The sequence below is a fragment of the Podarcis filfolensis genome, assembly GCF_964270895.1.
Source record: "Podarcis filfolensis genome assembly, chromosome: 6".
NCBI lineage: Eukaryota > Metazoa > Chordata > Lepidosauria > Squamata > Lacertidae > Podarcis > Podarcis filfolensis.
The window spans coordinates 94,308,773-94,330,987 of NC_139609.1; the positions used below are offsets into that span (position 1 = coordinate 94,308,773).

Sequence of the window (22,215 nt, forward strand, 5' to 3'; positions counted from 1 at the left end):
GGGGGGCGGGCGGAGGAAACACGCGGTCCCGTGCGCGTGCGCGCGCCTGCAGTCGGCGTCGTGAGCCGGCATTCAAGGGCTGGACGGGGAGGATTTCGTCACGGAGCCTTCCGCGGAAAGAGGAGGAGGAGGACGACTTCGAGTTTCTCCTCACTCCAAGGGTGTGAGGAGGAAGGCTCGTGCGCGCGCGCGCTGTTGCATATATACGCGCGTGCACTCTTTACATATGCGCGCGTGGTGCACGGGAGGCTCGCCTCTTTTCTTGCTTCGAGCCCGGTTCCAAATATTAGTCTTGTTTTTGTTTACCCTTTTTTTAAAAAAAAAACAAACCCCAGAAAACTTGTACAGCGCTTTTCTCAATGGCGATTATTTATTTAAGGGAATTTGTATGCCGCTTCATGGCCCTCTCAATGTGGTTCGTTTGCAACAGTGATGGCGTGTTGCTGGCACTCAGCTGTGTCAGGAATAGAGATGGGAAGGCCTGGGGGGGAAACGCGGGAAAGATGGGATAATATTTAAAGAATACCCTAGAAAGTATTATGATAATGCAAATCTCCTGACAGATTTAGATTGAATCTTGAAGTAGAAGGAAACTATCAAAGTAAAATTTATTTTGATAAGTAACAGAAAATAATAATAAGGAAGTGCATATATATTAATAAACTGTACAATGAGGTGAATCGGAAGTTAATGATACGTTGTTATTGTCTATGTTTGTTTGTATGGGTTTTTTGTCCTGTTTGTGTTATATGTAAATTGTTTTGTAATAATTGTTTTGAGAAAAAAATTAAGAAAAAAAATGGGGAAATTGGGGGAAAACCTGGGTTTTTTTCCCATTTTCCTGGTTTTTCCCCCAGGTCTTCCCATCTCTAGTCAGGAGATAAGTGGCATAGTGTGCTTTCCAATATGAAGTCCAACCGTTGGAGAGTTTTACAGTGCCTGCTGTGGCTGTAGACACCCATACCGGAGAGACATGTTTTGTTGCAGGTAGGGCAGAAGAAGGCATCCAGTTGGGCAGGTGCAGGTGTGGTGGTTCTCCCCTCTGTGTTCCTCCCAGTGGTCATTCCTCCTCTGGTCATGATACATATATTAGTACTATAAGTGCTTCTTCCATTTTGCAAAGTGCAGGAGTACAGTCCCCTCCCCCAAAGGGCCTTGCAACCTGCAGTTTTGAAAGAGGGGAGGCAACAAAATGATATTTAAAAATTACAAATAATTTTGAAGCAGGTTTTTAAAAATAAAAAATAAAAAATGAAGACCACATCAATGTTACTCTTTGTATAAGCGCCAACTGGTGCGCATTGTGTTTTCCCAAATAGGAGAGGATAGGTCACTGCGGCAGTTTACAGTTGGACATGGGAGAACATGAAGAGGGTTAATAAAATAAATGACTTCATACGGGCAGAGTTTAAAACAATCTCAGATTATTAGAATAGCCAAAATACATTAAGGCAGTAGCATAAAATAAAAACCACCAGCAGAAAGAGCATTCACAAAGCTCAAAAAGTACAGGTGAGTCAGTTTTGTTTGGTAGTTGCTGCATGCAATATTTGCAGCAAAATGGCCTCTGCTTAATTAACAGCAATCTTGCACCTATTTTGTGAATCTCAATGTCTGCATATAAACCACTGTAAGGGGATAAACCACTTCATTTCAGGTTATTGTGTAATACTGTAGATAGAACTAGTGGCAGGCAGAGGAAAATGAGATGACTGCAGCTTTTTAAACTTCCTTCTATGTCAGATTGCTAAAGTGCTGTACGATGGTGGACCAAACTAGTTGTATTTTTGCATTATCTCCGAGTGCATCCCACAGTATGCGGTTTTTCCAGTTTCTTCCTCTTAGGTACTGAAAGCATATTTTATCAGTAGTTCTCTTGAAAGGGTGAGTGTGTACTAACCTGTTTCACAGATTCTTCCATTCTGCCTTTTGCCAGGTGCAGTTCACCTGCACATATCTGGAGACGTATGTCTCCCTTTCAGACTAAATTAGGGTCTTTGCCAGGAGACGGAGTGGGCAAAGCAGCAAACATGACTGCAATGTCAACCAAGCCGTGCAGGAATGACTGTGGTTTTGTGTTTCATAGACCTTGCAGACACAAACCCTTGAATGGGTACCATTTGCTGCATACAGTACTTGTACTTCTCTCTTTAGTTTGCCCAGGATCCCAGGTTGAGCACTGGAGGTCACTCTTAAATCTTAGTTTAAAAAGAATGCTCAGATATCCCCTCTTTTTAAATCTGCTTACTCAGTTCATTGCTTGTGAATTGTCAAATCCTGCTCAGCATAGGCTGCAATGGCTGCTGGTACTGTTTTTCCTTCCTCTTTTTTTCCTTCTTCTGCTTACAGCCTCATAGCATGATATGGCGAGTCTGCAGCATATCTAAATATTGTATACAGTCTCTTTCCCGTCTTCAAATGCACCCCATCTTGGCTCAGTGCTGTAGTGCTGCAATTGTGGCTTTTAGTACCCCCAAAAAATCTTTAATAAAAATTATTTTTTAAAAAAGAAAACATCCTCCTTACTTTTACAGGGGACAAGAACCTCTTATGACTTGGGAACACATTGCCGATTTTAAACTTTGTTCATTGGCCGCTTACAGTTTACTCGTTTTGCTTTATTTCAGCCTTGCGTATAAATCTCACATGGACACACAAACATTGCCAGATACATGGCTATATAGTGGTTTATTGTAAGAGGATTTCTAAAATGCTGTCTCGTTTAAAAAATAAAGCAGCGTATAATAAAGTCATTAAAATATTGTAGAGCAGAGCAAATGACAAACAGTGAATCAAATTAATTTTCTGAAAGTGCTTGCCAAAACTATATGGGGATGTGCATGGTCTATGAAAAATCCAGAATTGCGTAAGCTCCTGAAACTGGATGCTGGTTAGCAGCAGGAGCCATGGTGTCTGTGTGTATAGCCAATGGTCAGGGATGACCGAAGTTACAGTCTAGCAACATCTGAAGGGCCACTGCTTCTCCATTCCTGCATTAAAGGATTAAAAGGGCTTTGGAGAGTCACTGCCAAAGTAGGCAGTACTGAACTACGTAGACCGAGGCTCTGACTTGGTATAGGATAGTTTCATGTATTCAGCTTAAATGCCTTAACTCATCCAACAACCAGTATACCTTTCTTCTCTGCCTCCATTGCATCCTTCAGTAGCTATCCAGTAGAGCTTTTCTGTGCGTTGCCTGGGGTATGTTAATATCTACTCCAGGGAATGGAGTTTTAGACCGTTCAGAATTTCGCTGTGTCTTTTAGAGAAGTTTTTTGGCTCCTCTATCACTTCCACAAGCAGCCATCTGCTTGGGATCCAGTTCTCCGGCATTTAACTCATCTAAGATGTGGGCTTTCACAGAAAGAGCCACTATGTGCTTGTTCTGTTGAGTCATCTTCCTCTTAAGCACCCTGTCCTTCTGAAATTGCACTGGATCTCGTTTCAAAGTGTGTAGTTTTGTTTTGTTTTGTGTGTGTGTACTTCTGATTCCTTTTACATTAAGATGTAGAAAACCAAATATTCCGCTGGCCAGATCGGCAGAACAATAACCTCTTCACTCTTTGGTTCTATAACAGCAGAGTGAAGATTCCAGGAGGGGCTTTCCACACATTGTTGGTGCTTGCTTGCCATACGAGCCTTCCTGCGGATGGCAACCCCAGATGTGAGTGTTCACATGGAGGAGGTGGTGGTGGTAACCACTCCAGACAACATGGCTGACAGCAGTAACATGGAGGAGGTGAAAACGGTGCTAGTTACCACCAATCTCTCCCAGCACAGGTAAGCAAACGGTCATTATTTAGCCTCTGGGATGGCTAACATTAGCGTTGTAAGCTGCTGTACACACCCTGTTCGTTTCACTTCAGTTTGGATGGGGGAAACACAGTTCAGAACGTATAACTGCATTTAAAGGAAACCCAAAGCAGCCTCTGTTAGATAAGATTTGCTCAGTTTATGTACAGCTTCACAAAAAAGCAGTCCGAAAGCAATTTACAGGGACAACAACATGTAATAAAAATGCATTAAAATTAAACAAATGTAGTTCATTCACAAAAACCACCCAACAACATAAAATTGGGGGGAAGGATGGCTAGATCTCTGCATGCTGTACATATTGATTTTTGTTATTAAAGGGAGCAAGGAGAACCTCTTTGTGAAACCTCTGGGAGCCAGTGTGGTGTAGTGGTTAAGAGCGGTGGACTCGTAATCTGGTGAACTGGGTTCACGTCTCCACTCCCCCACATGCAGCTGCTGGGTGACCTTGGGCTGGGTGACCTTCTCTGAAGTCTCTCAGCCCCACTCACCTCACAGAGTGTTTGTTGTGGGGGAGGAAGGGAAAGGAGAATGTTAGCCGCTTTGAGACTCCTTCGGGTAGTGATAAAGCGGGATATCAAATCCAAACTCCTCCCCCTCCCCCTCCTCCTCCTCTTCTTCTTCTAGCATAGGGGTGTGGCACCTAATCTGGCTAGAGAGCTGGACAGTTTTCTTCACTCCCTCTGCCTCCAACCTGTGATTACTTGATGTCACAGTGACTTAGAAGCATAGGATTGTAGAGTTGGAAGGACCACAAGGACCATCTGGTCCAACTTCCTGCAATGCAGGAATCTTTCTCCCAATGTGGGGCTTGAACCCACAACTCGTGAGATTTGGAGTCTTATGCTCTCAGGTGCCTGAACGGGTCTTGCAGAGCACTTTGCAAGGGGGTATTGCAGGCACTGCTGATTGACGGTGCCTGAAGCACACTTTCTGCTGAGCCAGGTCTTTTACCTGCCCCACACCTGAGGTTACAGGGCAGGTGGGTGTGACTTGGCTGAAGTGGCCTCCTCCATGGACTGGAAGTTCCCCAGTCTTTAGAGAAGGCTTTTATCAGGCATGTGCATCTAATGTTTGAAAACGGAAAGAAATTGAACAGAAGGTCAACCCTGGCCGTTTATAGCATGCTGAAATGGGAAGGAACACTCTGAGGTCAGCAATATATGTCAAGTTAAGGCTGATGACAGCCATACCCAAATCCAGGAGTTGGAGGGTTTGTGTTCTCCAACCCCACACCCCTTGGTAGTGGAAGTGAAACAAGTAGAAAGGTCCTTATATCAGGCTTGGTTAATCCAGAGGCTTCATCCTGCCTGCCAATCACAGGGATTAATGTTGTACCCCGTTTTTCCTTTCTCTGTTTGAGGAGGGCTCTGAAGCCACAGTAGTTTACTAGGCTACAAACCATTTAACCTGTAGTTCTTACTCTAATTCCTTCTATGTTGTCCTTTGCTTGGGAAAGAAACCTTTCTAGTGATCAGTAAAAGTAATTTCAGGAGTGGAAGCAAGCCTGCTGCTTCCGTGGTGCTTGTTTCCATCATCTGCCTGCCTGCTTGATGAAACCTCGGGGGGGGGGGGACTTTTGGAGCATGACTTCCATGCAAAAAAATCTGAGCAGTGCTTCCACCCACGAGTTTTGTCATGGAAACCAGCCATGCAAACGGTTTTTTGATGGTAGGATTAGGTGGATCTGCCTGAGTAATTGCCATCTCCTTGGAAGAACAGAGCAGCACTGCCTATGCTAGAAGAAATGATATTATTGGGTGTCATGTGGAGAGTTTGAGACGTGCTAAATGAATTAAGATCCGTTCCTCTACCTGAATCTATAAACTCTACCAAGTTGCCTCTAGATTCTAGGATGTTTAGCAGAAACAGGACACATATCTTTAAAAAAGGTGAAAACTATGAAATTGTTGTTAAATACCTAAAGATCGGGTCCTCAGGCTTCAGAAGCTACTTCCAGTTCTGCATTTCTAAGCTTAGCAGCAGTGCTTTAATCCCTTACAACTGCTTTTCCTTTGTGCTTAATATTGTTTTAACCATATGAATCAGTGGGTTGCAGTCTTGAAATTGCTGCACTGTGTACAACTTCGTTTTTCCAGGGGAAAACAACTTCCTACTTAAGGGGAAGAGCTGCATTTTTGTGTATTACAGCTGGAATTGCTCTGGAGTCATTCTCCAGAGCAAACCTTATCATAGCATGGGTAGATTCCCCATTTCGTTTTGACTGTTTGTGTCTTTATTTCTTGCTAGCAATGACCTAAATGAAGACACCCTGGAGACGGAAAATGCAGCCGCTGCAGCCGCTGCTGCTTTTACAGCCTCTTCACATTTGAAAGAAGCCCTGTTAGGTAAGTGGGGTGAGTAACAGAGGCTTGCCTCTTTAGTATCACAGTCACTTGCATTAGCAGGTAGTATTGCCAGCGGAAAGGCTCAAGAGCACTTAGGCTGAGGGGTTTCCAGGTCTTGTTTCCAGCTCCTGGAATGAGCCTTCTGAGGTTGGGGAAACGGCTGGGGATCTGTCCTTTCCTGAAGGACAGTGGGCTTCAGTGTTCCTAAATAGAAGACCACTAATGTATGGGAGGGACACGGGTGGTGTTGTGTGTTAAACCACAGAGCCTGGGACTTGCCGATCGAAAGGTCGGCAATTCGAATCCCTGCGACGGGGTGAGCTCCCATTGCTCGGTCCCTGCTCCTGCCAACCTAGCAGTTCAAAAGCACATCAAAGTGCAAGTACATAAATAGGTACCACTCTGGCGGGAAGGTAAACAGCGTTTCCGTGTGCTTCTCTGGTAGCCTAACAACATCTGGAGGGATCTTCCCAGCCTTGATGGAGGCAGTAACTTTGTTCCTGGCCACTGTCTGTCACCATTTGACTATTTTATAGGTATGCATTCAGGGGGGAATGTATTGTGCCCATGTGCTGAAGACCATTAACCCTGGCTCAAGATATTCACCATTAGTTTTCCTTCCTATCCCACGGTTCCCTTCCTCCTCCTATATTGTTACACCTCACTGCCTGTTTTCCCTCACTACTTTATTCTGCAAAAGTGCAGAATGGTCCAACTTTTTCCCAGGTGCCCCATGCAAACCCCTAAACTGTAGGGGTTCCCCCAACCCTCTCGATCAGGTTTGGGGAGGTCGCGGTGGCGGTGGCAGCAATGATGTCCAATCATGCAAGTGAAAATCCCTGTGCTGATGGAGTGCAGTGGTTGAATGCCTCCCTTTGACCCCCTTGCCGCCTCAGAGGTTTATGCCCCATATCTCTCTGGCTTGAGAACTTGCGTATTCTTAAACCAATCAAAGTTGCCTCAGTCAGAGTTACCACTTTTCCTGTTGCAGGACAGGTAGAATGCCAAAAAAAGAGAGGCCTATTAGGAAAAAAGCAGTGTGTGTGTGTTTTTAATTCAGGTATCAATTACCACTTTCACCACTGGTGAAATGTAGATTGTTAGCTGCTCAGGACATAGAACAGTATCTCCATCTTCATTGGTTGTACCCTACGATTCTATGTAAATAACTTGATAATTGTAATGTATCTCATTTACGGAAGCAGTTAATCAGGCTGGTGATTACTTTTTCATCCTGTTTTCAGTTTTCCTTTCAACTGTATTCCAAACTTCATTTGCCAACCAGCAATCCATGGTCGTAACCTTTTCAAAAATTTTATCTTTCCCGATCCCTCTCCCTGAAGTGAAGATGGCTGAAGGTGATGATTGTGTGGAAGCCGAGATCGTTTATCCCATCACCTGCGGAGATAGCAAAGCCAACCTAATATGGAGGAAGTTTGTTTGCCCCGGTATCAACGTGAAATGTGTCCAGGTGAGATGGTTTTATATCCTGTAATGTGTAACATTTCCATTCTCTAATCTTACTTATTGCTTGTAAAAGCACACAGATCCCAGCCCCCGCGGTCTCATCTGCTAAATTTTTTTAAAAATGAGATGGAAAGAAGAGAAATTGGAGAAGAAAAAGATTGCATGTGATTAGGTGGCACGAAAAGGTTTATAAAAGGAACTACAGCAAAATACCCTTAGAATAATTAACCTATACCACAACATGTCTCTCTTTCCCTCCAGTATGACAACCATTTGATAAGTCCCAAGGAATTTGTCCATTTGGCTGGCAAGTCCACCTTGAAGGACTGGAAGAGGGCAATCCGGATGAATGGGATCATGCTAAGGTTAGCCTGTGTGTGAGAGTGCCTGTGTGTGCCTGCCTGCAGATGCAGAACTGAAACGTATCTTTGGGGCATGTGTGTGTCCCACCACCTCTTGCCTTAGGGAGGCAGAATTCACAAGGCCCTAACCTATGCCATCTGGTGTCTAAATCAGGTGTCCATTGGGAATGTCTCCTAGGTTGGCTTCATTGAAATGAATTTCAGTACAGCTAGTTGAAGCACGAACATGCAACTGTTGTGAGTTTTCAGGGTGTTTTAAATAATAATAATAATAAAGCTGAGATGGCCGTTCACGTTGGTTTCGTGTGTTTTAGGAAGATCATGGATTCGGGGAAGCTGGATTTTTACGAGCATACGAAAGTTTGTTCCAATACCTGCCGAAGCACTAAAATTGACCTGACCGGAGCCAGAGTGCCCCTAACAAGCCAGACGTCAACAGAATACATACCTCTCACGCCAGCCTCTGCAGATGGTAATGTGAATTGCATTCCGCTAGGCCACAAATTCTACCACTGGTTATTCTGGCTGGAGCTGATGGGGGTTGTTGTCTGGGAGCATCTGGAGGTCCACCAATTGAGACCCTGATAAGGCTCACTGTACCTTTGTTAGAATGATACAGAAGAGGAGTATCCTTGTTGTGTCTCCTTTTGTCACGGTTGCACTGTTGCGATCTTGCCAGCCTTGCGGGGGTGGGGGTGGGGGGTGGCAATAACAGCCCAGTAGAGGGTGGGTGATGAGGCTTAATTTCCCTGTGCTGATTTGAATTAACCGGCTGGTTCTTGGCTGCAATCTTCTACTAGAACTGGAAGAGACTCAAATATTTCTGTGGTCATCAATACAGTCACCAACCCATTCATTCCATTGTCCCTGCTGAGCAACCCATGCTTTTCAGCTTCTGGGATATCATACTTAAGAGGACAGATGTCTCACAGAAGGCTGCCTGCAGAGCAAACAGCTGTGATCATAACTAATATTTTTTTTTGTGTGTGTGTCCTAACCAATCTCCCAAAGAGTACAGGTGAAACTCGGAAAATTAGAATATCGTGGAAAAGTTCATTTATTTCAGTAATTCAACTTAAAAGGTGAAACTAATATATGAGATAGACTCATAACATGCAAAGCGAGATATGTCAAGCCTTCAGTGGCGTAGCGTGGGGGGTGCAGGGGGGGCCGGCCGCACCGGGCGCAACATCTGGGGGTTAGGGTTAGGGGATGCAAATCCACGGGTTAGGGGGCGAAAATCCACGGGTTAGGGGGCACAAATTACTTGCCTTGCACCGGGTGCTGACAACCCACGCTACGCCACTGCAAGCCTTTATTTGTTATAATTGTGATATTATGACGTTTCCCCTGTATATCCCTCTTTGAGCAACCTACAGGTTTGTTAGGCTGAGAGACAGTAACTTTCCCAAGACTACTTAGTAAGCCTCCCTGCAGAGCAAGGGATATTCCGCCTCCCAAATGATCAAAAACTGGAAGTGAGTGTTTCTTTTGGAAGCCGAACATCCAATGGGGCTTCTGATTGACTGCAGGAGCTCCCAGCCTTGAAACTTTCTGACTGATCTGATGCTAGTCATGGTGCCCTAGCTTGGGGTTGTCGTGAAGAAAAAACGGAATCTCGTCATGGTTTGTGATTCCAGGATGGTTTATCAAATAAACCACTTTGAAGCCTATTTGGCATTAGATGGCGTATGAATTAATAAATAACAGTAGCAATAATGAAAACCCAGCCCCTACAAACAGAATGCTAAGATCTTGAGAATTTTGTTTGAAATTTGTGCTAGGTTTAGAAATGCAGGGGAGATGTCTCTTTGGTTTTGTCTGGCAATTGTACCAAATTTGTAGAAAAACTTAACGCAACTACAAACCAAGATAAAGCAATAGAAGAATGGCTATATCTTAGAAGGGCACGTCTTGACTTGTTTCGCCAGCATGCCAACAAAAAAAGTGGTTTTGTTGATGATTTCTGAATGTTGATTTTGTTTCAATCACAGTAAATGGGTCTCCTGCCACAATCACCATAGAAACGTGTGATGACTCCACGGACTGGACCACTGCTATTGGAGGTGATTTTCACATGCAGAGCGTTCCTGTGGCCTGGCCTCAGCCCACTACATCTTCTGTGCCACCACTTCTGTTCCGTATTGGCTGCCTAAATCTGAAAGGCTTGTGCGAAGGAAGTTGCATGTAGGTTGCAAGCTGTGTGGCACTGCCATCTCTATGCATAAGGCCATGCCTCAGTGGCAGAGCACACATCTCGCGCACAAAAGGCCCCAGATTTTATCCCTGGCGTCTGCAGATAGGGTTGGAAAAGACCCATGTCTGAAACTCTAGACTGCAACTGGAGCAGTGGTCTGATTCAGTGTAAGCCAGCTTCTGATGCTTTGTCCGTGATTCCATTCATCTATCGCGTAACTGTGTCTGGCCTTTGGCTTGCTGGTAGTAACATACTTAGGAATAACTTGTTTTACTGGTCCAACTTTTGCCGATGAAAGAGGCTGCATAACTTGGGAACTTGCGTATTCTTAAACCGTTCGACGTTGGCTCAGTCAGAGTTACCACATTACCTGTCCTGCATTAATGGCAGCTTGTTTTTGTAGCAGATTCTGCTGTACAAACTCTTCCTGGAATCTACCACTTCAGACCGCAGGTGAGCAGTTGCATAATTTAAAACTTCCTTGCGTGTGAAATAACACCTGCAGAACTCAGAAAGAAGAGTTCTGTTTGGCATGCAAGTTTTCTATTCGTAGGGAATGGGGAGAGGAATTAAAACATGACACTCCTCCTTTAATCTGAAGTGGTAGACTCCAAGAACTGTTTTACTATGTGACCTCTTGCTTGTGTGACATCACTGCAAGGCTGCTCTTTGGCAAATGTTATGTTCCCGGGGTGAGTCTATCAAACAGTCAGTCAGCTTCATTTCCCCTGCCGCTTTGCAGGTTTTTCAGGATTCTCTCACTTTCTTCCAGATGATACATTTACATTTTGGCGAGGTCTAAAGGAAGCTGGTCTTTTGGAAGAGGTGATTACCGAGTTCCACGCGGAGCTCATGGAGACCATGAAGGGCCTGCAGCAGAGGATTCAGGAGCCCCCCTTGCAACTCAGCGGTACGTTGTTGTTGTTTAGTCGTTTAGTCGTGTCCGACTCTTCATGACCCCATAGACCAGAGCACGCCAGGCACTTCTGTCTTCCACTGCCTCCCGCAGTTTGGTCAAACTCATGCTGGTAGCTTCGAGAACACTATCCAACCACCTCGTCCTCTGTCGTCCCCTTCTCCTTGTGCCCTCCATCTTTCCCAACACCAGGGTCTTTTCCAGGGAGTCTTCTCTTCTCATGAGGTGGCCAAAGTATTGGAGCCTCAGCTTCACTATCTGTCCTTCCAGTGAGCACTCAGGGCTGATTTCCTGCAGAATGGATCGGTTTGATCTTCTTGCAGTCCATGGGACTCAAGAGTCTCCTCCAGCACCATAATTCAAAAGCATCAATTCTTCGGCGATCAGCCTTCTTTATGGTCCAGCTTTCACTGGCTTGCAAATAAATGGCTTTGTCTTTTTAAGTCTCCTTGTTTATAGATCACTTGCATTGCTAGCACATCTAAGGAGCGCAGGGCGTTAAAGGTGGTGCTGGCAGTATTGGGAAGCCTGGTTTGTAACCAGCGTTTTGGGCTTTGAGGTGTTTATTTTTTATTTTAGCATTTGCTATGCACTTTCTGACTTAATAATACAGGTATTAGGAAGTTGATGGAAGAAGATTCTACTTACAGCGTTTAAGGGTTTGTGTGTTACCTGCTTCTGTAGCTGGTGAGTGGTGCAGGATTTGACATGCTGATTTTTCTCAGCTTTCACTTAACAATAAATCTACTAGTTCTCATGGTTCCAAAGAACGATATCTTCTATAAATTGAAATAACAGGGGCGTCTTGCATATGGCTCCAGGTAGGTGGGATACAGAGCTTTAGTGACCTGCCCTGTGTCTTGTTCTTTTTTCTATACAGTAATGGCTATTATTTCCCCACCTGTCCATGCCTTTTGCTGCACTTTCCTGTCTCCTTAGTCAATAACCAAAACTACAGTATTCCAAATTCGTTCGTAACCTGATTCTGGGATGCAAAATGTATCATGATGATGGCGATGTATCGATGCAGTTAGTGCAACTTACTCTGTGTGCAAAGCTCAGAATTTGCATGGTTTGGTGGCAGAGTACAAACAGCTGTATATATCACCAGATGGAGGTGCATCATTAAAATCGTACCTCCTTTTACTTTACTAAACATTCATTGCTGATACTGGAGGAAATAGCTTTAAATAACATAAGCACCACTGGAAAGTATTATATCATGCCATTAGGGATCTGGGAATTATGGGTGGGCTGGGGTTGCTGTTTTATGCTGTTTTAATTGAGTTTTATTGGGACGCGGGTGGCACTGTGGTCTAAACCACAGAGCCTAGGGCTTGCTGATCAGAAGGGTGGCGGTTCGAATCCCATGACAGGGTGAGCTCCCATTGCTCGGCCCCAGCTCCTGCCAACCTAGAAGTATGAAAGCACATCAAAGTGCAAGTAGATAAATAGGTACTGCTTAGGCGGGAAGGTAAACGGCGTTTCCGTACGCTGCTCTGGTTTCTCCAGAAGCGGCTTAGTCTTGCTGGCCACATGACCCGGAAGCTGTACGCCGGCTCCCTTGGCCAGTAAAGTGAGATGAGCACCGCAACCCCAGAGTCGTCCACAACTGAACCTAACTGTCAGTGGTCCCTTTACCTTTACCTAATTGAGTTTTAATATGTTGCTGCCCACCCTGGGACCTTTACATGAAGGATGGATGAGAAACACAATTCACAATAATAATGAGTGTGTATGACACTTTATAGAACTTCATAAGCAGAAGAAAATGATTTGGGTTTCTGCTCCAAAGAGCTTGCAACTTAAAGGCAAATGGAGTGACACTTACTTAGTCTTCATTGGGTTGAGGAAATGGGAGTTTAAATCTTGATAAATAAAAATTCCAGCATTGTGATCCACTTCTTCTTTCTCTCTCCCATCTCTACAATAAGACAAACAATGGGTTTCTTTAAAAACAACAGCACATTGTCGTGCTTTTCTCCATTGTCATCAGTCAGGATTTTTTTTAACCTGTTGCTTTTCCCCCCAGATGCTGTCTTGCTCAACAATACAGTCCAGAACTTCGGCATGCTGGACCTGGTGAAGAAAGTTCTAGCCAGTCACAAGTGCCAAATGGACCGTTCCCGAGAGCAGTATACGCGAGATTTGGCAGGTACAATTCCTTAGTCCCGGATGCTGCAGTTCCATTATCAACTCTAATGAAACCTCCACAGGAGGACTTTCGGAACTCAGTGTTCTGTTGCCAGAATTGTGGGACGTAGTACTAGTGAAAAGACAGCACGGTATTGCGGGGTTTGCACATGCCAGCATCGGCATCCATAAATTGTGTCAGCATCTGATTCCCTACATCCGCCATCTAGATGGCAAGAGCAGCAGGCAGGTTATGCACAGGTTCCACATGGCTTGTAGGAACTGAGGGGAAAGTAGCACTCATGTCCTGAGAAATGCTATAAACTGGGTATTGCCATTTCCTTGTCGTAGAGGCAGTCCCATTGCGCAGAAAAGCATTCCCTTTCATCTTGTCTGAAATGCATGGATGTGATACTTTCTCTTCTGCACATGTCCCCCACTGCGGTATTTCATAGCTCAATCTAGTGTGACCTATCCTGACGTCTTGGCCCCTTTTGAACAGCAAAATAAAAGAAAAGCACAGCCCTGAATGCCAGTTGCCCTTCAGAACGTGTTTGTTGGTCACCTAGGAATCTCTCCTGCACAGCCAGTTGATGACACAACAAACATACAGTTGTCACTGGTTTGTTGTGCAGGCTCCAGATGTGCCCCTCCTTAAGTGTTACCTAGAATGCACGTGTGTCGCTAGCTTACTGGGTGCCTGTGAAAAGTCGGCTCCTTTCCCCTCCACTGCTGTACCCTGTTGCAATTATCATACCAGTACTTGGCCTGCAGAGAGGACTCTTGCAGGGGAATTCTTCAATTTAGGTTTTTCCTGTTCAACCTCAGCTCGACTCACTAAGCAGGGGCTTCTCTAGACCTTACCTGGAGACTTGTCCATTTTGTCTCCTGAGCTGAAGCACACATCATCCCTCCTAAAACAATGATGATTGCAAGGATAGAGAGAGAAATAGCAACACAGCTATTTCTTCCCGCGGCAGGGCTACCTTCCCTTCTGTTTTCCATTTAGTGTGGCCTGTGTGTTTCAGTATTACCTTTGGATTGGAGCTTTCTCCCATGGCTAAGGTATGGCTGGGTTGTGGTGAGATGGTTCAATTCAGACCATGGAGTTCCAGGTTCAAATCCCCTCTCAGCAGTGAAGCTCACTAGGCCATTCACATGCATTCTGCCTGTCCTGCCTCACATGGTTGTTATGAGGATAAACTGGAGAAGAGGAAGGAGGAGGAACGGTGAAATACAACTGCATATTAATGGAGGGGTGTTGAAAAACAACGGCAGTTAATTCATAAATTGCTTGGATAAGCCTGTAGAAAACTCAGAGCGTTGAGACAAGTGTGACTCTAGTTTAGGCACCACATTTGTTCAGCAATACTTTTTTACCCCAACGAAGAGAAAACACTTCAGCTTTCTAGTTCTTGAACTGGCAGCTGTAGATTGGGGTGGAGGGGGGGTATACTTCACCGTAGGTGCTGCTGCAGCATGTTCTGCTTAAAACATTTTTCACATCAAAGCCACGTTACAGTCATACCTCATGTTACGTCCGCTTCAGGTTACGTTCTTTCAGGTTACGTCCTGCAGCGACCCGGAAGTGCCGGAAAGGGTTACTTCCAGGTTTCGCCACTCACGCATGCGCAGTAGCGCACAATGATGTCACACACATGCACAGAAGTGGCAAATCACAACCCACACAGGCACGCCGCTGCGGGTTGCATTCTTTTCATGTTGCGAATGGGCCTCTGGAATGGATCCCATTCACAACCAGAGGTACCACTGTACAGGCTAAGAACTTAATTCATTCCGGAGTTCCGTTCTTAACCTGAAACTGTTCTTAACCTGAAGCACCACTTTAGCTAATGGGGCCTCCCGCTGCCACCACATGATTTCTGTTCTCATCCTGAAGCAAAGTTCTTAACCCAAGGTACTATTTCTGGGGTTAGAGGAGTCTGTAACCCGAAGCGTCTGTAACCCGAGGTACCACTGTATTTTAAAGCAATCCTTGCCATGCCATACCACAGTTGCCGTGTCATTTAAGAAGAGGAGGCCAGCCTCAGTTCCCGGCTGTTCGGGCTTGGTGGGTGCCCTTGCTTATCCATTGCCCTTTCTTTCTTTCTTTCTCTCTTCCTCCAGCTCTGGAGCAGCAGTGCGATGAACATCGGAAGAGAGCGAAGGAGCTGAAGCACAAATCACAGCACCTCAACAACGTGCTGATGACCCTGACGCCAGTCTCCATCCCGTCCCCTCTGAAACGCCCCAGACTGACCCGAGCCACCTCGGGGCCTCCCGCCATCACCTCCCAGCTCCTGACTCAGTCGGCGCAGATCGCCCTTGCGCCAGGGATGCCGGTCACGCAACTGGCGAACCTGCCCATAGGCAAAGTGGTCTCCACTCTCCCAGCATCCGCTCTTGGGAAGACCACGGCGCAAGTGACCTCTGCTGGCTCCCCGGCTTCTCCACTGCTGGGCGGATACACTGTCCTGGCCTCTGCGGGCTCCACTTTTCCCAACGCTGTTGAAATACACCCGGATGCTTCCAACCTCACAGTCCTGAGCACAGCGGCCATACAGGATGGCAGCACTGTGTTGAAAGTGGTGAGCCCTTTCCAGCTGCTCACCCTGCCAGGACTGGGCACGGCCATTCAGAACGTTACGCAAATGTCTCCCAGCGGGAGCACCATCATGACTGTGCCATCCAGCATTGTTGAGGGCACCACGGCCAATGAAGACCATACAACCATCGAGGTAACCACAGTGGGGGACGAGCCTGAGCAGAAATGAAGCGGAGACTTTGACCCACCTTCCGAGGTGTGCTCTGGGCTCACACGGCCGTCCCTCTGAGGAGGAGGAGGAGGAGGAAGGGAAGGGGGCACTGGGCGTAGAGAAAGGGAGGCAAGATCGGCTAATGGGAGGATAGTGAGGTTGGGATCCTAGAACAGAGAGAGGTGTGGAGGGAGGACACCACCAAAAAGGCGGGAGAGAGATCACTACTCCACGGGAACCATTAAAAGCTACAGCCCTTCCATCCTCGGCTTGTTAGTGCTGTACCATATCTGGCCACCCCCAGCTGGAACAAGGAGCGTGTTCAGAGAGATGGAGGTAGGCGAGACAAGGAGGAGGAAAGCTTTCCAGAAAGTACAGGGCACGCAGCCAGAAGGACCTTTTCTGGGTTCAGACTGGGCTGTGTGTTGTGTCATGCTCGTGACTGGCTGCTTCTCTGTCATGTGGGGGAGAGCAGCTGAGAAGAGCAGGGCTCTGGCAGGTGGACTCGGGCAAAACGCTCCGGAAAGGGTTTCAAAGGCTTGCTTGCATTTGCTCATTTCTAAATGCAGTGGCAGGCACAGCCCTGATCTGCCCATATTACTGGCTGGGATATAATTGCAACGTGAGCCTCAGGACCTGGGGTGTTCAGCAGGAGGGTTTGCATGCAGGGCCGGCAGAAAGCCATTTGCATAGGAAAGCCCACAACCTCCAAGGCGTATGGGCCTCTTTGTATACTTCATTCGAACATCACACCTTCCAGTCCTTCCTGCTATGAGGCAGGTGCACAGGGGCTGTCATTCTGCTGAATGTTGAATGCCTGAGCTTCTTCCATGTCAGCCGAGGGCTGATTCCATGTCCACTTGCCCTGCCGGCTGCTGCTTCCAGTGAGCCTTATCCCCTGTGCACAAGCACCTCAGACCGCTGTATCGTCCTTGAAAAGGGCATTTTAGCCAAAAGGGTGTACAGCAGGAAAGGAGAACAAAAATGTTCAGCTCCTGAGCTAGCTTTGGATTGCTCCAACTGGCTTGAGGGACTGATCACAAGACAGTATTTTAAAAATAAAAAAAGAACCAGCAAAGAAGTGCTTGTGAGGAAGGCATGCTGCCGCCAAGGTAATGGGTTCTTGCACTGAGACTTTGTTGAGAGCAGCAAATGCAGAGTTCTTGAATAACCTATTAAATATTTTTGAAAGCATACCCTGTGGTTTATTGGCTGTCTTCGTTTTGCACCTGCATCTGGAAGGAAGCCTTGCCGGTTCCTGCAAATGGGCTTGAGAGCAAGTTGTCAGATTTTTGCTCCATTTATAAAGTCAAGCAAGAGGGTTTTTCTGTGTGTGAAACCAGTTAGATTATTCCAAGACTTTAATCTTCATTGCAGGTAAATGAAGTCAACAGTAAAATAAAAGGTGAGTGGTAAAGCAGCTCAAAGCTCTAGCTAGCCTAGGCAAGTCTCTAAAAGAAATCTCAGACTTGTAAGGAACAAGGATCACTCAATATTGTTCGAAAGGTAGTTTTCCATCACTTGCTGTTGGGCATAAGACTTTTTACCCTGCAGATCGGAACAAAAGAGATGCTGCAGGAACTGCGTCCTTCATGTGGGTTCAGACTCTGGTTACTCAGGTTTGCCATGTAAGGTAGCTGGTGGTTTGACACCACAGGAAGTAGGAGACAACCACCAATTTCCCTCTTTGGTAGGTAAAGGTAAAAAGGTAAAGGACCCCTGAACAGTTAAGTCCAGTCAAAGGTGTCTATGGGGTTGCAGCACTCATCTCGCTTTAAGGCCGAGGGAGCTGGCGTTTGTCCACAGGCAGCTTTCCAGGTCATGTTGCCAGCATGTCTAAACCGCTTCTGGTGCAACAGGACACTGTGACGGAAACCAGAGCGCACGGAAACGCCGTTTACCTTTCCACTGCAGCGGTACCTATTTATCTACTTGCACTGATATGCTTTCAAACTGCCATGTTGGCAGGAGCTGGGACAGAGCAACGAGAGCTCACCCCGACACAGGGATTTGAACCGCCGACCTTCTGATCAGCAAGTCCGAGAGGCTCCGTGGTTTAGACCACAGCCCCACCTGCGTCCCTTCCCCCTTGGAACCCACTTCTGAAAACAGCCTTTTAGAGCTATTTACCTGATCAAACCTTTCCCAGTTTCCTTAAGAAATGTCCTCAGAGAGCTGCAGAGATGCCCACTGCTATGACAATACGCAGACTTTGTATTTTTGGTCAACCTAAGATGGAAAACATCACTCATTATCTGTTAACCTGCTCCTTATGTAGAGACCCAAGAGATTGCTTTCTGAAACCATTGTTCTCTCAAGAAAGTAGGTGCATCCCGGCAGAAATGGTTCGGTTTCGTTTGAGTAATAGCTTCATAACACACAAAGTGGCCCTATATGCCCTGGCTGCAATTTTTAAAAAAGGAGGTAAAGAAAAGGGAGTTGAATAAAATCACTTTAAGTCAATTAATCTGAAATTAAGCTAGACTGGCATCTCTGGTATCTCTTCTCTCTTATCATGGGTGTCAGTTTATATTAAGGATGTTCAGTATTATTTTATTAATATTATTGCTACAAGTCTGTAATGGCTGTTGGGTAGAACAATAAACTTACGAACTGAGCTGAAAGTAGGTGACAGTAACACAAAAAGTGGAGACTGGCTGTCTGGTTTCCTTGGCTAGTCAGGATAATTATTGGCAATTTCTTGTGGCATGCCCTGTTTCTGAACATGAGGCATCTGTGAGCAAGCCATCGGTTGGCTGGCATCTGTCTGTCTCAGGAGACAAATAGAGGAGTGCGCCTTTGGGGATGAAGTCAAACTGTTGGGAGGTTACAGTGCCTGCCATGGCTATAGAGACCCATACGAGAGAGACATGTTTTGTTACAGCTGGGACAGGTGAAGGTGTCTGGTTCTGCTGCTTTCTTCTCCCTGCACATCTCCCAGCAGTCATTCTCCTCTGGCCATTGCTGTGGATGCACAACTTGACTGCCTTGTCTCCAGGCTCTGCGGTCATCTGCAGACATCTTTGCCAGCTTTCCCCAATTTCTGTGTATGTCTTTCTTCCATTTTGGGGGAATAGCCTGTGCTTATTTATTATAATAAATACCCATGGTGGTTTGCAATGCAAAATCAAAGGCCTTTTTTTAAAAAAAGAAAGAAAGATCCATAAAGCAACATGCTCTGAAATCTAAAAAAAAAGTCATGTAGACTAGGAGAGTCTCTGCATTGTGTGGACTGCAGAGGCAGACATGTCCCAAGTTGATGTGTAAGAGACTTGATGTGAAAGAGAAACTCTTTCTTTTGCAGCCACTGGGTGTAGCTGGAGAGAAGCTTTTTGGCAAAAAGAACTAAAAGTAGATTCAGAATGAATCTTAAAATTAGGGAGGGTTTTGTTTTTCAGTAGGACGGATGTTTAAAGAGCAAGCTTTCGAGTTCTCCCAAAACAATACTTCAGATCACTGCTAAGCGAAACAAGGAAAGAGATAAAGGCTGGAGCACAAACATTAATACCCAGCAACACAAACTACTATGACGCTTGCATTTTTTTCTGATGCAATGCCATAACTATTAGGGGTGTGCATTGACCACAAGATTCAGCATCAATCCTGATTCAACCCTGGGGGGAAACTCACCTTGGCTGAATAACTTGGGAGGCTGCCTGATTCATCTCAAGATCTTGAGTTCACTGGCGGGGGACAGGGACAACAAAAGTTTCATTTTCCCCACTACCTTTCAGAAACTGAAAACATTAAAATGATTGTTAATTTCTTTTTCTGTTTGACAGAACTGAACAGAGAGTAATTCCCTGTCCTGATGTTACCAGGTTGTCTGCTGATTTTAAGCAGAAATTATGCCCTCAAATAATACTTTTCCCCTATGGAAAGATGACACAGGATACAGAGAAGTGAACAGTTGATGTTCATACTGGTTCTGCCCCTCCAAAGGAGGCTTCTCTCCTGGTTGACAAATCACTAACACAATATCCATTTTAATTTTAGTGTTGCCCAGAACCTGATATGTTGCCCAGAACCAATGCAATTCTGGGCTGCATCAATAGGAGTATAGCATCTAGATCAAGGGAAGTAATAGTGCCACTGTATTCTGCTCTGGTCAGACCTCACCTGGAGTACTGTGTTCAGTTCTGGGCACCACAGTTCAAGAAGGACACTGACAAACTGGAACGTGTCCAGAGGAGGGCAACCAAAATGGTCAAAGGCCTGGAAGCGATGCCTTATGAGGAACGGCTAAGGGAGCTGGGCATGTTTAGCCTGGAGAAGAGGAGGTTAAGGGGTGACATGATAGCCATGTTCAAATATATAAAAGGATGTCACATAGAGGAGGGAGAAAGGTTGTTTTCTGCTGCTCCAGAGAAGCGGACACGGAGCAATGGATCCAAACTACAAGAAAGAAGATTCCACCTAAACATTAGGAAGAACTTCCTGACAGTAAGAGCTGTTCGACAGTGGAATTTGCTGCCAAGGAGTGTGGTGGAGTCTCCTTCTTTGGAGGTCTTTAAGCAGAGGCTTGACAACCATATGTCAGGAGTGCTCTGATGGTGTTTCCTGCTTGGCAGGGGGTTGGACTCGATGGCCCTTGTGGTCTCTTCCAACTATGATTCTATGATCCCTTTATGAATGGCTTGGTGAACTTGGATCAGTCGCTGCCTCTCAGCCTAACCAGGATTGTGAGAATAAAATGGGAAAGTGGAGTGGGGTGGGGAGATCCTAATATGACACCTAGAGATCTTGGGAGGAAAAGTAGAATGTAAACATATTAGCATTAGCATTTGCTAGAGGATGTTTCCAATAGTAATCTATAGCGTTTGGGCAGTAATAATAATAATAATAATAATAATAATAATAATAATAATAATAATTTATTTATACCCTGCCCATCAGGCTGGGCTTCTCCAGCCACTCTGGGCGGCTTCCAACTGAATATTAAAAACAATACAGCATCAGACAAAACTTTCCTAAACAGGGCCGCCTTCAGTTGTCTTTTAAAAGTAGAATAGTTGTTTATTGCCTTGACATCCGCTGGGAGGGCCTTCCACACGGCAGGCGCCGCCACAGAGAAGGCCCTCTGCCTGTTTTCCTGTAACCTCACTTCTCGCAGCGAGGGAACTGCCAGAAGGCCCTCCGCGCTGGACCTCAGTGTGCAGGCTGGACAATGGGGGTGGAGACGCTCCTTCAGGTCTACGGGGCCGAGGCCATTTAGGGCTTTAAAGGTCTGCACCAACACTCTGAATTGTGCTTGGAAATGTATTGGGAGCCAATGAAGATCTTTCAGGACCAGGGTTGTATGGTCTCGGCGGCCACTCACAGTCACCAGTCTAGCTGCCGCATTCTGGATTAATTGCAGTTTCCAAGTCACCTTCAAAGGTAGCCCCACATAGAGCACATTGCAGTAGTCCAAGCGGGAGATAACTAGAGCATGCACTGCTCTGCCAAGACTGTCTGCGGGCAGGTAGGGTCTCTGCCTGTGTACCAGATGGAGCTGGTACACAGCTGCCCTGGGCACAGAATTGACCTGCACCTCCATGGACAGCTGTGAGTCCAGAATGGCTCCCAGGCTGCGCACCTGATCCTTCAGGGACACAGTTACCCCATTCAGGACCAGGGAGTCCTCCACACCAGCCCGCCCCTTGTCCGCCAGATGCCCAAAGGACAGGATGATGCCACTTTACCACCATTTAACGTACAGGTGCCAAGTGAACAAGCACTCGGATCTTGCTTTAACCCTGGCAAGGAGACAGCATCTTCTGTCTTCAGGATAGCTTGGTGTGTTCGCGGGGTGGTGGTGGTGGTTCAGGGCAAGTTGCCTGATGAACAGCTCCAAATCAAATTCTCTTGATCAATGCAGGTAAAGTGATAGGTTTGAGCTGGATCAGATACTCTCAGCTACCTTGTGCCCTGTTCTTTGTACTCTCTGGTAAGTCAAAAGAGGGTCCTTTTCTCAAAAGGAATGCAACCAACGGATCGGATTAGAATGACCTCTCTGGGCCACAAACAAAATGGTGTTATAGCTGACCCTTGACCGCTGTCCAAACATTGCGAGTCTGACTGCAGTTGGGCTGTTAAAGGGTAACTAATCCCTGCTTGGGTTGCAAGCTTCAGAATATTTATTTAGAGCATTTTTTGCCCTGCTCATCCGCCAAAAGGGCTCCCAGAGTGGTTTGCAACGATCAATAAAAAAGACAGTCCCTGCATCTTCAAGATTATAATC

The 22,215-nt window shown here is 46.0% G+C and overlaps 1 protein-coding gene across 5 annotated transcripts in view; it reads left to right on the forward strand.

Annotated features, from left to right (window-relative positions):
* GMEB2 (glucocorticoid modulatory element binding protein 2) overlaps nucleotides 1-17,188 on the forward strand; it is a 17,589-nt gene extending 401 nt beyond the window's left edge. The window contains exons 1-10 of one of the 5 annotated variants that reach the window (XM_083618797.1): nucleotides 668-987; nucleotides 3,579-3,780; nucleotides 6,064-6,161; nucleotides 7,505-7,632; nucleotides 7,890-7,993; nucleotides 8,305-8,462; nucleotides 9,985-10,056; nucleotides 10,960-11,097; nucleotides 13,136-13,258; nucleotides 15,364-17,188. In XM_083618797.1, the coding sequence (XP_083474923.1) occupies nucleotides 3,650-3,780; nucleotides 6,064-6,161; nucleotides 7,505-7,632; nucleotides 7,890-7,993; nucleotides 8,305-8,462; nucleotides 9,985-10,056; nucleotides 10,960-11,097; nucleotides 13,136-13,258; nucleotides 15,364-16,010 (1,599 nt within the window). In that variant the 5' untranslated portion in view covers nucleotides 668-987; nucleotides 3,579-3,649 and the 3' untranslated portion in view covers nucleotides 16,011-17,188. Of the gene's footprint in view, nucleotides 1-667; nucleotides 988-3,578; nucleotides 3,781-6,063; nucleotides 6,171-7,504; nucleotides 7,633-7,889; nucleotides 7,994-8,304; nucleotides 8,463-9,984; nucleotides 10,057-10,959; nucleotides 11,098-13,135; nucleotides 13,259-15,363 lie in introns of those variants that run through there. The other 4 variants (XM_083618798.1, XM_083618796.1, XM_083618799.1 and 1 more) reach the window with 4 other exon arrangements.
* The last annotated feature ends 5,027 nt before the right edge of the window (nucleotides 17,189-22,215 follow it).